This window comes from Tenrec ecaudatus, chromosome 12, assembly GCF_050624435.1.
Source record: "Tenrec ecaudatus isolate mTenEca1 chromosome 12, mTenEca1.hap1, whole genome shotgun sequence".
NCBI classification, from domain to species: Eukaryota; Metazoa; Chordata; class Mammalia; order Afrosoricida; family Tenrecidae; genus Tenrec; species Tenrec ecaudatus.
Window position 1 is genome coordinate 82,308,673 of NC_134541.1, and position 20,658 is coordinate 82,329,330.

General features: G+C 48.8%; 1 protein-coding gene and 1 pseudogene across 1 annotated transcript; both read left to right on the forward strand.

Annotated features, from left to right (window-relative positions):
- The first annotated feature begins 7,300 nt into the window (after positions 1 to 7,300).
- On the forward strand, positions 7,301 to 15,598 carry PPIF (peptidylprolyl isomerase F). Its single transcript, XM_075564204.1, has 6 exons — positions 7,301 to 7,555; positions 8,651 to 8,681; positions 9,214 to 9,302; positions 11,408 to 11,504; positions 11,818 to 11,893; positions 13,502 to 15,598. The coding sequence occupies exons 1-6, from the start codon at positions 7,364 to 7,366 to the stop codon at positions 13,635 to 13,637; spliced, it is 621 nt and encodes a 206-aa protein (XP_075420319.1). The 5' UTR covers positions 7,301 to 7,363; the 3' UTR covers positions 13,638 to 15,598.
- Positions 15,599 to 19,572: 3,974 nt separating this feature from the next.
- Positions 19,573 to 19,724, forward strand: LOC142423474 (U1 spliceosomal RNA; annotated as a pseudogene).
- Positions 19,725 to 20,658: the final 934 nt, after the last annotated feature.

Genomic DNA, 20,658 nt, shown 5'->3' on the forward strand with positions numbered 1-20,658 from the left:
TTCCGCATCACTTTCCAGACCACCCCCGAGGCCTCTTCCTGGTCATTGTGCCCTGCCCTGCCCTAGGCCTTGGTGGAAGCCCCACTCCCATCCCGTGCCATGCCCTTGGTCTGAAAACTGGCTGTCAGAGGTGGAAGCACTTCTTCTGGTTCATGAAGGGCTGGGGTGCCGCTGAAGAATGCACTCGGAGAGCTCAGGCACTGCAGCGACTGATTGGCACAGAGCCCCATTCAACGCTGAGTCCCTGGTTAGACACATCGTAACAACGGGGGATCAAGAGAAGAGTGGGCAGTGTGAACTTGCCCAGAGACGCCTACGAATGAGCTCAGTCATGGGATTGTCATGAATCCGCTCGATGGCCACTGGTGAAGGTAGTGCTGGTGGCTCAATTTTGAGCTCCACTCAGAAGCCTCTCTTCTCCGCGCCCTGTTGGCAGCCCATGAGAGCAACTCTTCTAATCCACAAGCCCCTCAAACAGCATCTCAACAGAGATGAAGCCCAAGGCTTTCTCTAAGGACCACTGTCCTACTTGTAGCCTAGGAGGTGACAATGGGCACTTGACACTGGCAATGGCCTCAGCCTTCATGGAAACCCCAGCCCTTAGCTACAGTGGTAACTTAACCCTTACCAACTTACCAACTTAACCCCAACCCTCCTGGAAGACCTCTCCAGGCCAACCGAATTTACACGCCACAGGACAGCATGGCGTTCCTTAGAGTGTCCACAGGGCCACCTGTGGAGGTTTGCTTCCCACAGCTCTTTGTCACCATGCTGGCCCTGACTTTGTCTTTCTGTCTTTCCAGGATGTTCAGGGCCTGGCACATACACAGCTGACTCTGACTCACGGTGACCCGATGTACAGCGGCGTGAAACCAGGACTCAGTCCAACGAGAACAAACTGGTTCTAAATCCTGAAGGAAACATCACCCGCGCCTGTGTCATCCTCATGACCACGGGCTTATTTGCATCTCCCATCAAGGTTATTGTGCTAAACTCACCTCGCTAAGATGTCACTCACCCTCTCCACCCCCACGTCAGCGAGCATGATGTCCTCTTCCAATGATGGATCCGAAGTTTGTTGATTCAATTTTTGATAAGATTAAAATGGTTTTCATTAGCGAATTCTTGGAAGCAAATCAAAAGGCCTTTATTTTCAGCCTGTCTTAGTCCAAACGTTCTGCTGACATCTATCCACTATCAGTGACTCTATAAGTATTTGAAAAAACAGTGCCATATGATCCAGAATCGTATCAATATACAAATCACCACAATATGACAAACTGAAAATGGGTGCTGGGACATGTAGGGGGTGCTCTGAAAATATGATTGCTGAGTGAATCTTGCAGAAAGAGCTCTGAGAAAGTCAAGAGAGGGCTTCTGACAATCGACAAATGCTTGGCCTTCTCTATGACTCAGACCTTTCATCTGCACAGAAGTGATCAGAACTTATAAACCACTGGTCCACTGGTCTCATGCCTAATAAGGCTGTGGGTGCTTGATTTATAGCTCATTCGGTGTGTAATTTTAAAATTGGTTGTCAACATTTAAGATTTCATGTAGCACCAAATCTTTAGCTCTTACTGACAACTTGTGAAGATTTGCCTACACAGGGCCCAGATTCCTACAAGCAACACTGGTCTGGACTGGGCAGACATCCACTTTAATTGGGACATCCACCAGACATGTGGACATATTGCTCCTCCCCTCACTTCCTGCAGTCTTATCTAGTAGGCTTCATTCATTTATACCACCTAGCTGGGCCTGTAGGTGTGATTTTGCAATCCCTGAACATGATCTCTGAACTCAGCACAGCCTAGCTATTCTTTGGCTCTGTGAGACCCGCAGGCAGTATTACAGGATTTTCAGGTGACAAAAATCATCAACACATTGGGTGAGAAGCCATTTGGGCATAGTGGAGAGAAATGCTACTGTTTCTGTGGATGACACTAAATCTATAAATAGCTCTGTAGCCAGGGGGTTGCTGACACCTGCCTGATCTCACCTGAACCAGGAGCTGTCGAGGGCTGGGCATGCTTCAGGTCATGGCTCCGCCCAGTCCCTCCTCCTGATGTCACTGAGGATAACAGATGTGGTAGGGATGACTTCACAGTCATTAGGGAGCCTGTAGGGACGGGGAACTTTTCTCTGGCTTGGGCAGGAAGTAGTGATGAGGTTTGATGTTCCAAAGAGGGTGGGAGGAATGACACTTGCCTGAGTAAAGAGGATGGTATCAAGGAGTTCAGAATCCAGGGATGGGTGACTTGTACCACCAGTGGGTCCCCGTTGCTAGCTAACAATTGTTAGAGTACAAGGGAGACCCTACGTCTCAAAGAGGGTTTAAGGAGAGCGTTTATTACCATTTAAAGAGGACAAACACACATGTTTAGGTGGAGACCATTAACACAAGGGCATAATTACAGCCAAGGGTTTTCAGAGATTCAGACCCTGACAAAGGACACGGGAGGTCAAAGGAAACGGCCTTAGAAGCTTGAATGGCAGCAGATTAACACATCACAGTTACAGGTGGGACTACAAAGCAGGAATAGGCCCACAAACGGGGCACATATATTACATTAGATTAATATATATTATATGTGATTAGACAGCAGAGCTTACAAGATTGGTCCAAAGCCATCCAACCAATGACTCATGGACTCATGTGAGCCCAGGACAGAGACACACTCAGGCTAGACCATGAGGGAGATGCCTCTCCATAGGCTGGCTCGGGATATGGAGGTAATCCACTCTCTTTCTTTCTTTTTAAAATAATTTTATTGGGGGCTTTTACAGCATTTATAATAATCCATACATTCATTGTGTCAAGCACAGTTGTACATATGTTGCCATCCTTCTCAAAATATTTTCTTTCTACTGGAGTCTTTGGTATCAGCTCCTCTTCCCCACCCTCCCTCCCTCATAAACCCTTGATAATTTATTGTTATTTTCATATCTTACACCAACTGCTGCCTCCCTTCACCTACGTTTCTGTTGTTTGTCCCCTTTGGTGGGGGTGGTTATACATCTATCATTGTGATCGGGTCCCCCTTTCTTGCACACCTTCCCCCTACTCTCCTGGTATCGCTACTCTATTATTGATCCTGAGGGGTTCAGCCATCCTGGATTCCCTGTATTTTGAGCTCTTATCTGTACCTGTGTACATGCTCTGGTCTAGCCAGATTTGTAAGATAGAATTGGGGTCATGAAAATGAGGGGAGGAAGCATTAAATAACTAGAGGAATGTTGTATGTTTCATCAGTGCTATATTGCACTCTGGCTGTCTCATCCCTTCCGTGTGGGCATACCCAATTGCCTACAGATGGGCTTTGGGTCTCTACTCTACCCCCTGTGCCCCTCATTTGCATCGGCATGATTGCTCTGGGCCTTCTGAAGCCTGATATCTGATCCTCTCGAAACCTCATGATCACACAGGCTGGTGTGCTTCTTCCATGTGGGCTTTGCTGCTTCCCAGCTAGATGGCCACTTGTTTATTCTCAAGCCCCAGATGCTATAGCTTTTGATATCTGGGTACCATCAGCCTTCTTCACCAAATTAGCCTATGCACCCATTTTTTCTTCAGCAATGGTAGGGAAGGAGAGCATCACAGAATGCCAGGTTATTGGAACAAAGTGTTCTTGTGATGAGGTAGTACTTGAATAGAGGCCCAATGTCCACCTGCTACCTAATATTTAACATAATATATGTAGATAGATCTATTTCCCTATTGTTGTTATATATAAATATATTTACTTAGGTATGTGCCTATATTTATATCTCTATAAATGTCCTTTGCCTCCTAGTTCTTTCCTCTATTTCCTTTTCCTTTCCTTTTGTCCCACTATCATGTTCAGTCTTCATTTGGGTTTCAGTCATTCCTCTCGGTTACATCGCCCTTGATCAAACCCTACTAGGCCTCTTAACACCCTCTTCACCACTGATCTTGGATCACTTGTTGTTCCCTTGTCCCTGGGTTGGTTAACACCACTTCCTAACACCTCTTCGCTACACTGCACTTGATCAAGCCCCACCAGGCATCCTACACCCTCCTTGCCATCAATTTTAGACCTTTTATCCCTATGTTTGCTGCCTTTCCCCTTCCTTTCCCCCACCCTCCCTCTTCCATGTCCCCCAGGAACTGTTGGTCCCATTGTTTTCTCCTCCGCATTGTTTATCCTGCCTATCTTATCTAGACATGAAAACAAAAACAAAAACACACACACAAAGCCTATAAATACTTCCAGGTCTGTCTGTTGACCTTTACGAGTGTTTTTGGTTGAGTCTACTGAGGTGCCACACTCTGCCCCCCAAGTCTGTTTTTGGTATTCCTTGGGGGACTTCATTGCTTTGCTCCCCTAGCTGCTCTGTTGCAAGCCCTTTGTGTTTTGCCCGGGTGTGGTGAGGTCAGATTGGGTGCAATTCCTGCACTGTTGGGAACCAGACATAATCAGCCTGACAAGACAGATTCCATGCTGTGTGCCCGGCAGGGCTAAAGCCATGTCACCTCAACCTTATCTTATCCTGACAAACACCAGATGGCCCACCTTTGTTTACTCCAGCACCAGACATTACAACCTTAGATTTGTGTCTCCCTACCTTGTGTGCTCTACACCCCCTCCCTTCCCTTTTTTACCTTCCCTTGGAATTCTTTTGTTTGCCTCACCCTTTAAAAAGAGGCTTGTGTAGCAATAAAGAGAGACCTTGACAAAAATCTGCTTGGTCTCGCTCCTCTCTCTCGCCCGTTTCTCTTTCAGGCTGGGTCCCCCTCGGTAACCTCTCGAATAACTGAGTCCCGCTGGTTCGGGGCACTGCACTGTCTCCAGTGTTGTCCCCCATAGTGCTATGGGTCAGTGAGGGGCACCATGTTTCGTGGTGGGGCTGGTGCTACAGTCCTCTCTGTGCATTGGCTGCCCCAGCAGGACTATCGTCCTCAGGGCTTGGGAGGCCAGGTGCACTCCACTTTCTCTCTCCTTCCCTCTTCCTTTGCTCCTGTGTGCTCTGATTAGGTGTGCCCCTCTCCCTGAGCTGTAGCTTCAGTGCTGTCCTCTGAAGTGCATTCTTCTGGAGGGAAAGGGCGGGGATTCATGTAGTTGGGATTGGCATCTGGCCCTGCAGACCTTTCTATTGTTTCACTGCTTCATGCCAATAAGTTGCATTTAAGACTTGGCACGCCAGGTCCCTCTCTCCCTCTCCTGTGCAGATCTAAATTAAACTAAACCCTCCCCTTGGGTGGCTTAGTGCCCTGTTCCCCACTACCCACGCCATCTTCTCTTTCTTTCTTCTCCTATCCCTATTAGTTGGCTGGTACATGTATCCCTCGGGTGGGTCTGACCCCTGCCGGAGTGCCCGGACCTTGCCCTGGGGATGTATGCATAGAGTAGCTTTTCCCTTATGCTTTTTACGCTTGCCTCAGAGGACTCTTGTTGTACTTGCTCTTTTGTGTGTGGCTTACTTCGCTTAGCATAATTTCCTCCAACTCTTCCCATACGGTGATGTGCTTCATGCATTCATCACTACTTTTTAGGGATTGTATGTATGTACCAGATTTTTTTAATCCATTCATCTGTTGATGGAAATTTAGGTTATTTCCAAGTCTTTGCAATTGTGAACTGTGACGCAATGAACACTGGAGCACAGATGTCTCGCCTTGGTTTGTTTCTTGCCTCTTCTGGGTATGTATATGCCCAGGAGGGGGGTTACTGGGTCGTATGGTAGTTCCATTTCCATGTGTTTTAGATATCGCCAGATCGATTTCCATAATGGCTGTACATACCTACAGGTCCACCAGCAGTGGATGAGAGTTCCTGTCTCCCCACAGCCCCTCCTACACTTATTACGTTCTCATTTTTTGAATTGGGCAATCTGAGGGTGTTAGCTGGTATCTCATTGTTATCTTAATTTGCATTTCCCTTATGGCTAATAACCGGGAACATTTTCTCATATGTTTATTGGCCATCGGATTTCTGCTCTTGTGAAACTTCTCTTTGGGTCCTCTGCTCATCTTCTAGGTGGGCTATTAGTTTTTTCTTTTTGGAAGCTAGCAGAGTGTTGTAGATTTTAGCAATAAGGCCTTTGGCTGAAGTGTCATTGCTAACGATGCTTCCCCAGTCCGTGGGCTCTCATCACTCTCTTGGAGAAGTCCTTCAGGTGTACACAGGTGTTTTATCTTCAGTATATTCCACTTGTCAATTTGTGCCTCCTCTGTGTTTGTGTCCTTCCCCATTTCCAATAACCTATGTATTCCCTGTGCCAAAGTTCTCAGGTTTGTCCGAATACCTCCATTAATGGCCCTAATAGTTTGGGGTTTTACCTCAAGGCCTGCAATCCACCTTGAGATTGGTAATCCACTTTCTAACATATTCTGCCTGAAAGTCTGTCCACATTCCTGGATAGGAAAATTCAACAGCGGCGTAATCCAGGTGGGCGCTCAGCAAATGGATGTGGGGCTTTCCCTGCTATCCAAAGCCTTCCACAAATCAAGTGTTCAGAATACAAGCTCGAACACCCAATGGGGAGTCTCGCTTGATCTTTCAGGCCTCAGTGACGGGTTCCCTCTAGCCTTTCGGGTTTGGTCTACACCCCAGTTTTTCTTGGACTCTCCTAGTGTTGCGTTGCCTTTGACCCATTCTTCTTTCGGATGCTTCTCTCCAATTCTTGGTGCTCTGGCCATTGGTGGTGCGATGCTCCCGGTTGCTGGACCCTGAACTGGACTCTAACCTCCTTCTCTCGGGCAAGTGTCATTCTTCCTCTCTGGCCTCTAGGCTGACTGGCCCAATTGGAAATCACCTACCCTTTTCCCTGAACTCCACTTTCTCCGTGCGGTCTCCAAAGCTGTTTCTACTGCTTTCCTGACCCGGTACCAAACACCTGATCTTTCATCGCAACGAGCACGGTTTTACGTGTAGTAGTAAGTAGCAGTCAGACAAACCGTCCCAGCTCCGACTGTGGGCGATCGATTCACGTACCCATTTCCTGGGGACCTGATTTCCCATCTATAAAATGGGTAAGGCCCTTGGGGTGTGGTGGAAGGCAGATGCGATCAGGATGGGGAAGGGCTTTCAGAACGGAAGGAGCTAAATGTGAGAGGGCAGTCGTCCACTGGGACAGGGCGACTCGTGGTTCTTTGTGGGTCGCGTCACGATCCTGCTCCACATGCCTGCGACACTTCCCTCGGGGGCCGACAGGGGTCGCCAGCGGCCCGCGCGAGGGGGCGGGGCCGGGTGAAGGGGCGGGGCCTGGAAACGAGCCCCGCCAATAAAGGCGGTAGCGCGCGCGGCCCGGCGCAACTCGGCCTTCTGGGCTCGCGCGCGTCCCCGGCGGCCGCCTGCCCTCCTCCCTCGGCCAGCCTCCTGCCCGACCCGCGCCCGCGATGCTGGCGCTGCGCTGCGGCCCCCGCTGGCTCGGCCAGCTCGCGGTCCCGCGCCTCGCGCCGCCGCGCCTCCCCGCCGCCCGCGCGTGCAGCAGTGACTCGCGCCCCGAGCCCTCGCCCCCCTCCGGGAACCCGCTCGTGTACCTGGACGTAGGCGCTGACGGGCAGCCGCTCGGCCGCGTGGTGCTGGAGGTGAGGCTGCGCGGGGCGGGCGGACGGGCGGGGGCCCGGCTCGCTAGGTGACCTTGGACCTCCCAGGGCCTCAGTTTCCCGGTTTGGGTTGGCTTCTGGCGCAGGCGGGGGAGGGGTCAGGGCACGTGTTCGAGGGGAAAGGCTCAAGGTCAGATCTCGGTCGGAGTCGAGAGCTGGACCCCCGGCGTGGGTGGCGGGGCCACTTCTGCGCGCACGTGATGGCCTTCGCCGGGGCGGCCCCTGCCCGCCATTGTGCGTGCTTTCGGAAGGAGAAAGGCGCTTTGCGCCGCCGTGTCCTCCGTTGCGGCGATCCCAGCAGCCAGGCCGCGGGAGGTCGCTCCCGAGAGGGCATTGCTCCGGGGACCACCCCCCCACCCCCAGGGGTGACACCCAGCGTTTGCCCAACTCTGTGTAGACTCAGCATGGAATAAATTATGGAGAAACTGTTGGTAGCTTTCAAGAAAAACAAGCAAAAGCGTCTAGATCTGTTTCCCAGGGCTCTCTGTCCAGACATTGAGGCGCTAGGACTCTGGAACCAGTGCTAGTTCTTTCTGCTGGCTTTGCTCTTGAAAGTGGGCCAGAATGACATTGTCATCGCTTTTGACAGACGAGGAAACTGAGGACAGCTGGAGTTCAGGAAGCAGCTGCCAGAACTGATAGCTGTTGGGAGGGCCCCACTGGCTGGGAGGGACTGGATTGGAGTGACCTACGGGGCCATCTCCCGGCCCTATACGGCTGCTATGGGCCCGCACTGATGGGCCCGCACTGACTTCATGGCCATGCGTTTGCTTTTCTTCTGTAAGGAGCCCTGGGGGTGGGGGCGGGGGTGGACTGTGGTTGGGCAGCTAACCACAAGGTCAGCAGCCGCCCCAAGGAAGACAATGAAGCTTTCTGCTTTTGTAAAGACTGACAGCCTTGGAAACGCACGAGGCACTTCTGCTGGGCCCTGTAAGTCACGTTACTGTCTGTACGAATTGACTCAATGGCAGTGAGCTTGGTTTGGAAGGTTTTCTTGCTTCTGTAGAGACTGGATGGTAGAGAGTTCCTTCCTTTCCCCCTGGACTGACCTTTGTGTTCTTACTTCTTGCCCCATAGCTAAAAGCAGATGTCGTGCCAAAGACTGCAGGTAAGCCACTGACTGGGCCTTCGCTTCTCAGTCTGCTTTAGAGGAAAGGGGAGGCGGGAGAGGCTGGTAGATGCTGAGATGAGCCAGGGTGCTGGCAATTGGTGACCAGAGGGAGTTCCACCTGGGGCTCAACTGCTAGGTGCTCTGGGACAACTTTCTATCCCACTATAGACCCCAGTTTTAGCGCTGGCCCACTGTCTGAGAGGGTCAGACTAGTATGGGAGAGGCCATGTGAATTCCTCTGGCCCTTTCTCCTCACGGGTGCCTGGTTAATGGGGCACGGCGGTGGCTGCACACCCCTTTCACTCCCTGCCCAGGTGACCTTGCAGGAGAGGCAAGTGGCTGCTGGAACAACCAGTAGCAGTGTCCCTGCCACTCTACTTGGGACACTGAGATGAGAGAAGGGAAGTGAGTCGCCTTAAGTGACACAGCACGTGGGATCAACAGAACCATGTATGGGCGTGGGGTCTCTGCTATTGATTGGGCTTGCCGTGGAGCTGCCTTGCTCATCCGCCTCTTCTTTACCCCTCAGAAAACTTCAGAGCTCTGTGTACTGGTGAGAAAGGTTTTGGCTACAAAGGCTCAACTTTCCACAGGGTGATTCCCTCCTTCATGTGCCAGGTAACAGAGTCCCCTCTGCCTTCCTTTACTCTTTTGGGAAGGGGAGCATAGTGGTGGTGGGAAGATTCAGGAAGTGCTTCACGCCCTTAGGGTCTGGAGCTTGTTCGGATTCCTGTGGAACCGCCCCAGAGGCCAGAGGGCCCTCCCTGCCCAACCAGGCTGGGATGGCTGAGCTGGCCAGGGAAGGGGTAGTGTTAGATCTTAAGACTCGGAAGGACTGGCCTGTTTTCTGACAGCCCCAGGTGACCTTTGCCCGAGTCTTGATATAGAAAATTAAAGATGAGAGAGAGGATGCTAAGCAGACATGTTTGGACTTGACCTGTGCTTTCCAGAAAGCTTGGGTCAGGAAAGGGCATTGTTTTCCAGGTCAGGGCACTTATTCCTTAGTTGTGTAACCTGCCTGCTTTTCAGGCTAAGTACTGCTGAATCAACGGTTCTGAGGTACACGCTGACACCATTAATTGGCCCAGGACTTAGATACTGAGCATTGTTAGGGTCCCTCTTGTTAGAGCAGAGTCTTCAAGGTCAGGTGTCCTGGGGCCCAGGGGCGCCTCAAGGGCAGGGGCATGGATGTCAACATGACCTCTCTGATGGCCTTTCCGCCCAGAATTCCCCCTTCCCCTTGACTCCACCCTGACCTGGTGACTGGCAGCACTATGGTGAGTGGGCCGGGGCTGGGCCTGGGCCTGCAGCTGTGCATGACTGCAGGGGGAAGGCCTTGGGAGTTGGGCAGGCCTGGCCAGCCCCCACTTGCCTGGCTGGGCTGTTGGGTAGGGTAGGCTGATATGCCAGGGTAGGGTCTTCTTTTGAGCACTCACTCCCAAGGACTTAAACGGTGGAGGGCACTCCGTAGCATGGGTTGGTGGCATCAGAAACCCCGGCCATGATCTTGAGCTCCGCATCCTGGGGCACATTATTGGCATCTGGATGCTTCAGCTAGACTGGCCAGGTCACTTTGCTCATCTGAGTGACCTGTCTCAGGAAAGCAACCCTGGGCTCTGGGTATAGGGGCCTATCCTGGGTTCTTCTGCCCACAGCTCCCTGCAGAAATCCTACAGGGCTGCTTGGGCCTTAGCTGAGCCCCTGAGGGAGGAGGCCCAGCCCTGGGTAAACCCTGTCATAGATCTTTGGGACCCAGGACAGCCCTGTGACTGGTGAAGAAGGATGTGGAGAAACCGAGACCGAGAGGGCAGTTAAACAAGGGATGGGCTCTGAACCAGCTGCTGCTGCTCCCCCACAGACCAGCCTTAGGAATGGGAGCCCCTTACCACCTTCCTGGTTCCTCTCCCAGAGATGTGGGTTAGAAATCGTGGTCACCAAAAATCTGATGAATGGAGAAAACCAAGGATGACTCCTTGCTTGGGTCCGTAATGAATGCTCATGGACAGAGCAGGCAAGAGGTTCAGCATTGCATCACATTGTGTGACTCTGCCTTGAAAAACAAGGATGCTGCTTTGAGGACTAAGGTGCTTGGGAAAGTTGGACATTAAATGAGGAAGACGGAAGACAAATCGGTGCATTTGAACTATGGTGCTGGAGAAGAACATTGAAAGTACCAGGATGGCAAGCCTTTGCCTAAGGTATTTTGGACAAGTCAGGAGAGACCAGTCCCTGGAGAAGGATAGCGTGCTTGGCACCGTGGAGGGGTGATGAGAAAGAAGAAGGCCCTTGGGGAGATGGATCGGCCCAGTGGCTGCAACAATGGGCGCAAACACAAAGACACTTGTCTAAATGGTGCAGACCTCGGCCGTGTTGCATTCTGCTGTGCACAGAGTCCCTAGGGGGTGCGGTGGGTTGCGGTGACTGGAGTGCGCCTGACAGCAACCGTAATGGCAGGTGTATCAGAACGGCCTTCATTTCGCCCTTTAAGATCATCTCCAGACTTGCTGGACTGTTAAGTCATATAGAAACAGGGCAGTTGCATGGCTGGAAATATTTAAGCTCTGCTTTTCCTCTCTCTCTCTCTTTTTTTTAACCAGTCCTTCTTTTCTTGGATTTCTGTTGACTACTTTACCAGAGGGGCTTCTGGTTGGGCGGGCCTGGGGGTGGCCTGGACGGCTGCTGGTGTTTAATGGTGGCCACTCAAGGCGCTCTGTGTTCCCTAGGCAGGTGACTTCACCAACCACAATGGCACAGGTGGAAAGTCCATTTATGGGAGCCGCTTTCCTGATGAGAACTTCACACTGAAACATGTGGGAGCAGGTGAGTGAGTCCATTCCCTTCCCACTGCTTCCACCCGGCTGGAGACCCACCAGCCCCACCCGACCAGGGCAGGCCCCGGGAGGTTGCTCGACATCTACCGGGCTGGCCCAGTATTCCTGCCTTTTGAGATTCCCTAGAGTCTTCATATGCTTAGTTCTCAGTGTAAGAAACAAACTTTCCTTTGAGAACTTGAGGGGGGAGAGGGCCTTTAAGCAAAACTTAGGGGACAAGATAGAAAAGCCTGGCTTTCTGCTCAGCCCTTTCCCTCCTGCCCCTCGCTGCCCCTGTGCGCTCACCCCTGCTTGTTTTGCAGGTGTCCTGTCCATGGCGAATGCTGGCCCAAACACCAACGGCTCCCAGTTCTTTATTTGCACTATCAAGACAGACTGGTGAGTCCCTCGGTCCTGACACAGGGCATTTGGGGTTGAGAGGGCCCTGTAGAGGAGGGCTGATGTGCTTTCTGATGCAGTCACTGGGCCGCAGAACCGTTTATGCCGGGGCAGCCCTCGCCTGGGGTCTGTCTATAGGAAAGGCAGAGGCTAGGGCAGGACTGGCTCATGCCTGCAGCTCTGTCGCAATTAGGCTTCCCTGTGTTCCTGTTGGCTACAGCTTTCTCAGTATGTTTTTTTGGGGGAGGGTTTAAGAGAAAGGTCCTTCTACCAAATATATTTGGGAAGCACAGCAGGGGCTGCTCCGTCCCCAGATCGCCTGCAGTCAGAGCCCGGGCTTGCTCTAATGTACTGTTGCCTGGGCTTCTCTTTCAGGCGTAGGTGCACCTTTGTAAGCACCGCAGTGGACATTTCATCAAGCTACTATATTAGCATAGACTTGGCAGAAAGCTACCACCGCCCTTCTCACTTACTGCCTTGGAGTCAGCGCTGACTCAGAGCGACCCCCTGTGGCTTTCTGAGACTGGCACTGTTAACTGGAGGAGAAAGTCCAGTCTTTCTCCCGCGGAACTGCCGGCCAGCAGGGTTGCGACCCCCACATCATTACTGTGCTACCAGGGTCCACCCTGGAGCCCCTTGTCCTTCCAGGAAGCCGCCTCCTCTGAGCCTCATGTAGGCTTTTCCCACCAGGGTCTCAAGCGCTCTGTGTCTCTGAGGGGCACCTGGGGTTGAGGGACAGCAGCAGGCTGGAATCGAAGCCTGCTGGCCCTTCCCCAGACTTAGGGGAGACAAGGTGCTGGCAGTGCTGGAGAGTCTAGCGGGGGTGGGGGTGGGGGCAAGCCTGCTCTTTGTTTCTTCTGTAGGGTTTCTGGTTTGCCCTCAGCTGCAGCCAGGCTTGGCCTAGCCGCAGCTAGACTTTGCTGCCTTTTTGTTTCTTGGAACTCCCTCCAACAGAGAGCTGCCCAGAGCATCTCCACCCACCGTTTGCATAATTTCACCACATTTCCTAGCCAGTCTGGCCCTGACTTCCTACTTGATAGCTATGCACATAGTTCTGTGGGCTTAGAGTTCTCATCTTGTAGCAGTACTCGATAGCCCGTTCGCTTCCTGTGAGAAACAAGAAAAGCCCAGCCGTGTCTGAGACGGAAGCTGTGGGCTGTGGGTCCAGCTCTGCAGCGTGAGAGCCTCTTGAGTGGCTGCTTTGGGTCACTGGGTTCATTCCCAGTGGCTGTGAAGCTAGTGACATTGTGCTGTCTTCCTTTCTGCTTGGAGTCCCCTGTGCTACGAAGAGTTAACATATTTAACTGCTAACTGAAATATTGACGGTTCTAATTCGCCTAGAGGTGCTTCAAAACAAAGGCTTAATGATCCATGAGGCTGCTTTAATAAAAAGTATATGGGGGGGGGGGGATGGAAGTGTGTGGGGAAAAAATGGAGTTAAAAGAAAAGGAATTTTGATCTTTGCACTTCTGAAAAATCCACTATGAACAGCCCTCTGGAGCACAGCTCCGCTCCGACACAGACGTCGGCAGGAGTCGGGGTCAGCTCTGTGGCAGTTGGTTCTCGTTCCGCTAGTTCCGTCTGCTCACTTGGTTCATCTCCTCCCAGGCTGGATGGCAAGCACGTTGTATTCGGCCACGTCAAAGAGGGCATGGACGTTGTGAAGAAAATAGAATCTTTTGGCTCCAAGAACGGGAAGACATCCAAGAAGATTGTCATCATGGACTGTGGCCAGCTGAGCTAACCTGGCGCCAGACGTGCCAGGGTGGTAGCAGCCATGCAGGAGTGTGGACTCCCCTGGGTAATGGCTTCGGGGTCTCGGTGAAGAGCCTGAGAGTGAATTGCTGCTTGCTCAACCACCACCGTGCGCTTGGGGCAGGCCTCTCAGGAATACCAGCCCTCTGCCTCCCCAGTGTCCACCTTCCGCATGGCCCATTCTTATAGGCCCATGCAGCAGGAGGGCCCCTCCACCCCTTGGCAAGCAGTGGCTTCGATAGCCTGGCCCAAGTTCAACTATGCTTTCAGCAGTGGTGGCACCAGTGGCATAACAGGGAAGATTTTTGCCTTTTCCTTGATCAAAGGGAAAGCCTGTTGCCAAACAAGGGCTGAAATAGATGTTTGATTTCATCTTCCTGTTTAGAATAATATAGGTGAAATTAACTAAACATGAAAACTGTGATCGTACATCAAGCCAGGGTGGGACCTGGATTTGGTGGCTTGGCTTTAGAGACAGATTTTCTGGGCTTTGTGAAGGTCCCTACAGCCGAGGCCTGCCCTCCCTCCCTCCCTCTCGGCAGATATGGAACTGCTGTTGTGATTTGTGAGAGCTGCTGTGGTGGTGGAAACGCCCAGTGTGAGCGGTGCTGTCACTGTGAATTCCTGTGCTGGAAGCAGCCTGCACGCGTGCCATGTGTTCTCCAAGAAATAAATGGTGTACACTGAAGCTTGGTTTTAATCAGCCTACTGACTTGTATGTGAAACATCTCTGGAACAGTTATTTGTTGTTCACTTTAAATGTGAAAATAAATCCTATTTTCTTTTTCAATTTTTAAAATCATTTTATTGGGGGCTCTTACAGCTCTTACCACAATCCATTCATCCATCCATTGTGTCAGGCACATTTGTCCATTTGTTGTACATTTCTAGAAGCCTACGTATTCCCTGCGCCAGAGTTCTCAGGTTTAGCCCAATTCCCTCATTGATGGCCCTAATAGTTTAGGGTTTACCTCAAGGCCTGTGATCCACCTTGACTTCATCCTTGTGCATGGAGTGAGGTAAAGGTCTTGCTTCATTTTTCTGTAGGTAGATATCCATTTTTTCCCCCAGCACCATTTATTGAAGAGGGCATTTGCTTCCCATTGGATATTTTGGGGGCCTTATCAAAGATCAGTTGTCTGTGACTTTATTTCTGAGTTTTCCGTTCTTTTCCACTGATCTGAGTCTCGGTCATTGTACTAGTACCACACTGTTTTACCCACTGTGGCTGTATAGTGGGTGCTAAAGTCAGGTAAAGCAAGCCCTCCCACTGTGTCCTTCTGGAGGAGTCTGCTAATCCAGGCTTCTTCCTCTCCCTGTGAAGTTGGTGATCAGTTTCTCCAGTTCTTTGAAGAAGGATGGTGGTGTTGTATCGGGGTAGCATTGGCCTTGTGTAGTGCCTTGGACAGAACTGACATCTTGACTAGATTGAGCCTTTTGATCCACGAGCGTGGGATATTCTTCCATTTGTTGAGGTCACTTGGTTTCTTATAATAGTGCTCTGTAGTTTTCCTCTTATAAATCTTTTGGGTTTTTTTTTTTGGAAGTCAGGTATATTCCTAGATAATAAATCCTGTTCTCTATCAACAGCTGGTGTCCGTGGTTTTAGGACAAAGTATCTTTAACTTATGAGCCTTGGTAGTGCTACTGAGTAGGTGCTAGACTGCCAACTTCAGGGTCAGTGGTTCATACTTGCCAGCTGCTCTTCAGGAGAAAGATGAGGCTGTCTGCTCCTGTGAAGATTTACAGCCTTGGAAACGCTGTATGAGGTCACTGTGAATCGGAATCGACTTTATAGCCTTGGTTTTTTGTTTTTAAAATCTGTGTATGTGGAATGAACCTTTCGTGTTTACTTAATTTTAAGTATTAGTGACATAATTCATATACCATAAAATTCAGTTGTTTAAACATAATAAAAAGAATTGTGCAATCAGCACAATTTTAGAATAACGTCTTCATTTTTGTGCTCATTTTTTTCCTATTAAAAAAATTGAGTTACTGGCATTCCATGATGCTCACCTTCCCGACAGGATTGCTGCAGACAAAGTGGGTGCATAAGCAAATGTGGTAAAGAAAGCTGATGGTGCCCGGCTAGCAAAAGAGATAGCATCTGGGGTCTTAAAGGCTTGAAGGTAAACAAGCAGCCAACTAGCTCAGAAGCAACAAAGCCCACATGGAAGAAGCACAACAGCCTGTGCGATCACACGGTGTCGAAGGGATCAGATATCAGGCATCAAAGAACAAAAAGTCCTATTGTGAATGAATGGATTGTGATAAGAGTTGTATAAGCCCCCAATAAAATGATTTTTAATTGAGTTACAATTAACATACAGTTCAATGGTTCAAGCATGTGGACAACTTTGGAATGCCCCCTCCCCACACATCAATGTTGATTTCTCACCCTCCAGCCCTGCCCCTGTGCCCCCGGGTAAATCAATCCATTATTTTTTTATTTCCTTCAGTCCCAAGTTCCCTATCCAGATAACCAGACTACACTATGACAGACACCAAGTTAGAATCCATCAACAATGGCCATACAAGACCAATAGAGACCTCGATCTACTGGAAAGCAGAGAATAGTAAAAGTTGAGAATAAATTCACATTGGGTTCCTCGGGAGCTGAAATGACATGACATTGCATTCTGGCCTGAGTACAGTTGCTGAAGTCTCCTTTACAAGGTGCACCATCTGATTTGGAGGCTATTTGGGAATTCACCCATGGCGTACTACATGGGAGGCTTACCTTAACTTCATTCTGGTTTTCTGCAGTTCGGGGATTTGGGCCCTGTGGAACCACCCTTTTCAAACTGCGTATTAGTGTCATTGTGAACCCTCATCCCAGCAACCTATGACGGTCCATTGTCATCCCTGCTTTACAGATGAGGAAACTGAGGCACATACGGACTTATTATCTTAGCATCCACAGACTTGTGTATAATGGCTACATCCCAAGTGCCAGCACTATTACTTAAAAGACTGAGGAGACTATGTTCAGTAGCAATCACGTCTACCTTGTCACCCCTGCCCCCCCCCGCCCCAGGCAGGTGAGGATTGAATGATAAAGGTTTTTCCATGTCAGGGTCATAGGAAAGGACAAATGTCTGATGAAAAGAGCCATCTAAGCAATAGATGTTTCTATCCTTGATGGGCCACTTAAATTTAGAATTCTACCTTGTTTCTGCATTCACAGGGAGGGCAGAGTTGGGGTTTGGGTGATTAGATGCTTCCATAAATAGCAACGGCCACTTGTGGTTAGAGTTGGTGGCAGGTGGACAGTTAAGGGAGGAGACAGGTTAGGGCATTTCCTAAAATGACTTCGCCTTGTGGTTCCGAGTGAGGTTATGTGTGGGTCACAGGTTGGAGCAGTCATTCTGAGTCCTGGTGACAGGTCATTTGATGTCATGAGGTTCTCTGAATCAGGTCCTGTGGGGCCAACGGTTAGTCATTTTGAAGTCATGGTAGCCGTGAGCGTATGGAAGTTTTCCATGAAAAACCATAAGGCGCTCAGCTGGCCTAACAGTATTTAGATCTGTCTGAAGAGCCAGTTCTGAGAGAACAACAGGACAGTCAGGGGCATGAGCTCCTGATCTGCATCTTCAGTCACAAAAATAAACACTATATTTTTTCACTGCTCATTCAGACCCAAATTGAGACTTCAAGTAGGCATATGATTACTCAGTGTGACCTAGTCAGCCAATTGAAGAGTAGAGGCTATGGCAAAGGTCTCTGTCCAGTCCAGAGGGTGTTCCAGTAGGAGGTCTTTGAGAATAGATAGGCCTTGAATCCTGTACACTGAAAGCACATGATTTCTGAAGTCAAAGAGACTAGACTGTCCTCTTCACCTGGAGGCCCCCAGGATAGCAACAGTGCAATGACAAATTGGAGGGATCGGCCCGGAGACGTATTGCCGGCTCCGTGGGGATGTTGGAGGGGGTCAGGGTCACAGAGCATTTTCATCTTGGCAAGGATGGAGCATGTGTGCATGTGTGTGTCTCCCTGTGTCTATCTGTCCATTGTTAGAGAAGTCTAGAGCAGTGGTTGACAAACTGCAGCTTGAGACTATATGTGACTGAAGTAAAATTGTAACAGTTATTATTCAAGTAATGGTGATATCATTTGTTTCTACAACTATATTTATGGCTCTCGAATCATTTTTACATTGTCATAGGCATAAGACTGTCTCTTCTGTCTCAAAAGCGTGCCTGCCTCTGTCTGGAGTATCTAGGAAATTCCTAAACCCACATGGTCTGAAGGCAGAGGCCATTCCCCGAGTCGCTCTGGCCAGCATAATGCACATGGTCCTCCGGCTCGACTGCCAGTCTTTACTGTAATGTGATTTATTGCTGGCATGTGGTAAGTGCTCAATTAATACTTGATGCATGAGAAGTAGTGAGTCAGATATAATCATACGTGATGCCATGTAAACACAATGCTTCCCCCCCTTCTAACTTAATTTTATTGTGGAAAATATATATTATAGCAAACCAAATCAAGTCAACAGTTTTGATGTGAATGATGTCATGACATTGATTATATTCTTTGATTAGGCAGCCTCACATTTCCTCCATTGGAGGGAGCTTCCCTTCATTAACATAAACTCACAGAAACTCCTGTCTAATTTTTTAAGTTCTTTCAATTTGATCCTATAGAGATACTTCTTAAAGTACATAAGCCCAAGATAACCCCCCCCCCGCCTTTTTTTTTTTTTTATGGTAACCAGGTAAGCTAAATGATTGTCTGGTTTTAAGATGACTTCAGGGGATATTTTTAAGGTTCAAAGCATCTCGGGGCGGCAGTGCCAGCTTCCACTTTCACAGCTTCATCAAGTACAGAATCCACAAGAATTTGAAAATACACTCTGCATTCTCCAGTTTTCATCAGGGTCCTGCCAAGGAATCTTTGATTAAAATCTTCAGCCACAGATAGCGAGGCACTATCTACTTCTGTTCTTATGGTAAAGAAGGTAGCTTGGTTTTTGCGTGTGTGGCCAACCCAAGTTTAACTTTCCTGTATAAAATAAGTTATCGGTATAAAACAACATATGGATTACTTTTTAAGAAGAGTCTATAGGAAATTAAAGATGTATATCCAAGTTATATTGTTAATGTGTCGTGTGTAATGTTATCATTGGATACACCTGTACACCTGCTCTCTTGCAGTGCTTAGATCAGAAGTCCTCACCTGGAGATCTTAATTCATGTTTTCAGAGGTGTCCTTAAAATGCCCATTTCCTTCATCACGCCCACCTGGCCCTTTCAGAATAGCGCCACGACCACATGTTCTGGACTTTCAGAGGCTTTAAAAACCTCTGAACTTTAAAAAACTTTTTAAAAAAGGTTTAAAAACCTTTTAAGAACCCCTGGATCCGATAAACCCCTCAAGACCAAAAATGAGAGTAGTGGTACCAGGAGGTGAAGGTGAAGGTGACAGTGAGAGGAGAACGGGGAACAGATCACAAGGATCTACATATAACCCCTTCCCTGGGGGGCGGACAACAGAAAAGTGGATAAAGGGAGACATTGGTCAGTGTAAAACATGAGAAAATAATTTATAAATTATCAAGGGTTTGTGAGGGAGGGAGGGTGGAGGAGGGAAGGGTAAAAAACAAGCTGATGCCAAGGGCTCAAGTAGGAAGAAAATGTTTTGAAAATGATGATGGCAACAAATGTACAAATGTGCTTGACACAATGGATGGGTGTATGGATTGTGATAAGAGCTGTATGAGCCCCGAATAAAATGATTTAAAAAAAGAAGAAGCAGCATTGGATCAGACACAGCCCCCCACAAAGGTATCAATGACTTTAAAATAGGAAATCAAGCTTATCAAGTTTTTATATTTAATTTTTATAGCTTTAATTATTGATACCTTTAATTTTTATATCAGATGCCAATGTTTCAATGATTAAAGCAGAAAATAGAGTATAATACTTACCTAGCAGGGGACATAGCATGATCACGAAGGTGGTTTCCCAGGGGGAGGCTCACCCATTGCACTGCGGATGTGCTGACCCCTACGATTTCCCCAAATGTGGGAAACTCGACTGCATCATTTGTGGTTGTGGGGACTGTGTCCACGCTAAAAAAAGAAAAGAAAAAGAAAATAGAGTATAAAACTTGGTGTCTCGCCTAGTTGTCTCAAATAGAGGTACAGCAAATATTAAATCGGTAAATATGAATCACAATATAACAAAAATAGAATTTGTATATTTGTCTGAATTTAAGTAAGCCATTTCTTTACTTTTTACAAACCTTTTTACAAGGTTTTTGTAAAAATGAATGCTTGATCTTAGCAAATGTTTGTTACATAACAGTTTTGCAATTAACATACACTGAAGGAGGCATTTTTAAAAATAATTTTATTAGGGGCTCATACAACTCTTATCACAATCCATACATACATCCATTGTGTCAAGCACATTTGTACATTTGTTGTCATCATCATTCTCAAAACATTTGCTTTCCACTTGAGCCCTTGTTATCAGCTCCTCGTTTTCCCCCTCCCTCTCCAATCCCCCTCCCTCATGAACCCTTGATAATTTATAAATTGTTATTATTTTGTCATGTATTACACTGTCCAATGTCTCTACCAACTTTTCTGTTGTTCATCCCCTAGGGAGGAGAATACATGCAGATCCTTGTACTTGGTTCCCCCTTTCCACTCCACCCTCCCGGTATGGCCACTCTCACCACTGGTCTTGAAGGGATTATATGGCCTGGATTCCCTATTTTTCCAGTTCCTGTCTATTCCACTGTACATCCTCTGGTCTAGCCAGATTTGTAAGGTAGAATTTGGATCATGATAGTTGTGGGGGAGGAAGCATTTAGGAGGTAGAGGAAAGTTGTACGTTTCATCATTGCTAAACTGCACCTTGACTGGCTCGTCTCCTCCCTGTGTTCTGTAGGGGGATGTCCAGTTGCCTACAGTTGGGTCTTGGGTGCCCAATCTGCACTCCCCTCATTCACAGTGATTTGATTTCACAGTGATTTGATTTCTTTTGTTCTTTGATGCC

Bases quoted from the DNA above. Each gene is read 5' to 3' on its own strand.
- PPIF (XM_075564204.1), top strand. From the start codon at position 7,364: ATGCTGGCGCTGCGCTGCGGCCCCCGCTGGCTCGGCCAGCTCGCGGTC. The intron at 11,505-11,817 runs GTGAGTGAGTCC...CTTGTTTTGCAG, and splicing joins ACTGAAACATGTGGGAGCAG to GTGTCCTGTCCATGGCGAAT. The intron at 11,894-13,501 runs GTGAGTCCCTCG...ATCTCCTCCCAG, and splicing joins TGCACTATCAAGACAGACTG to GCTGGATGGCAAGCACGTTG.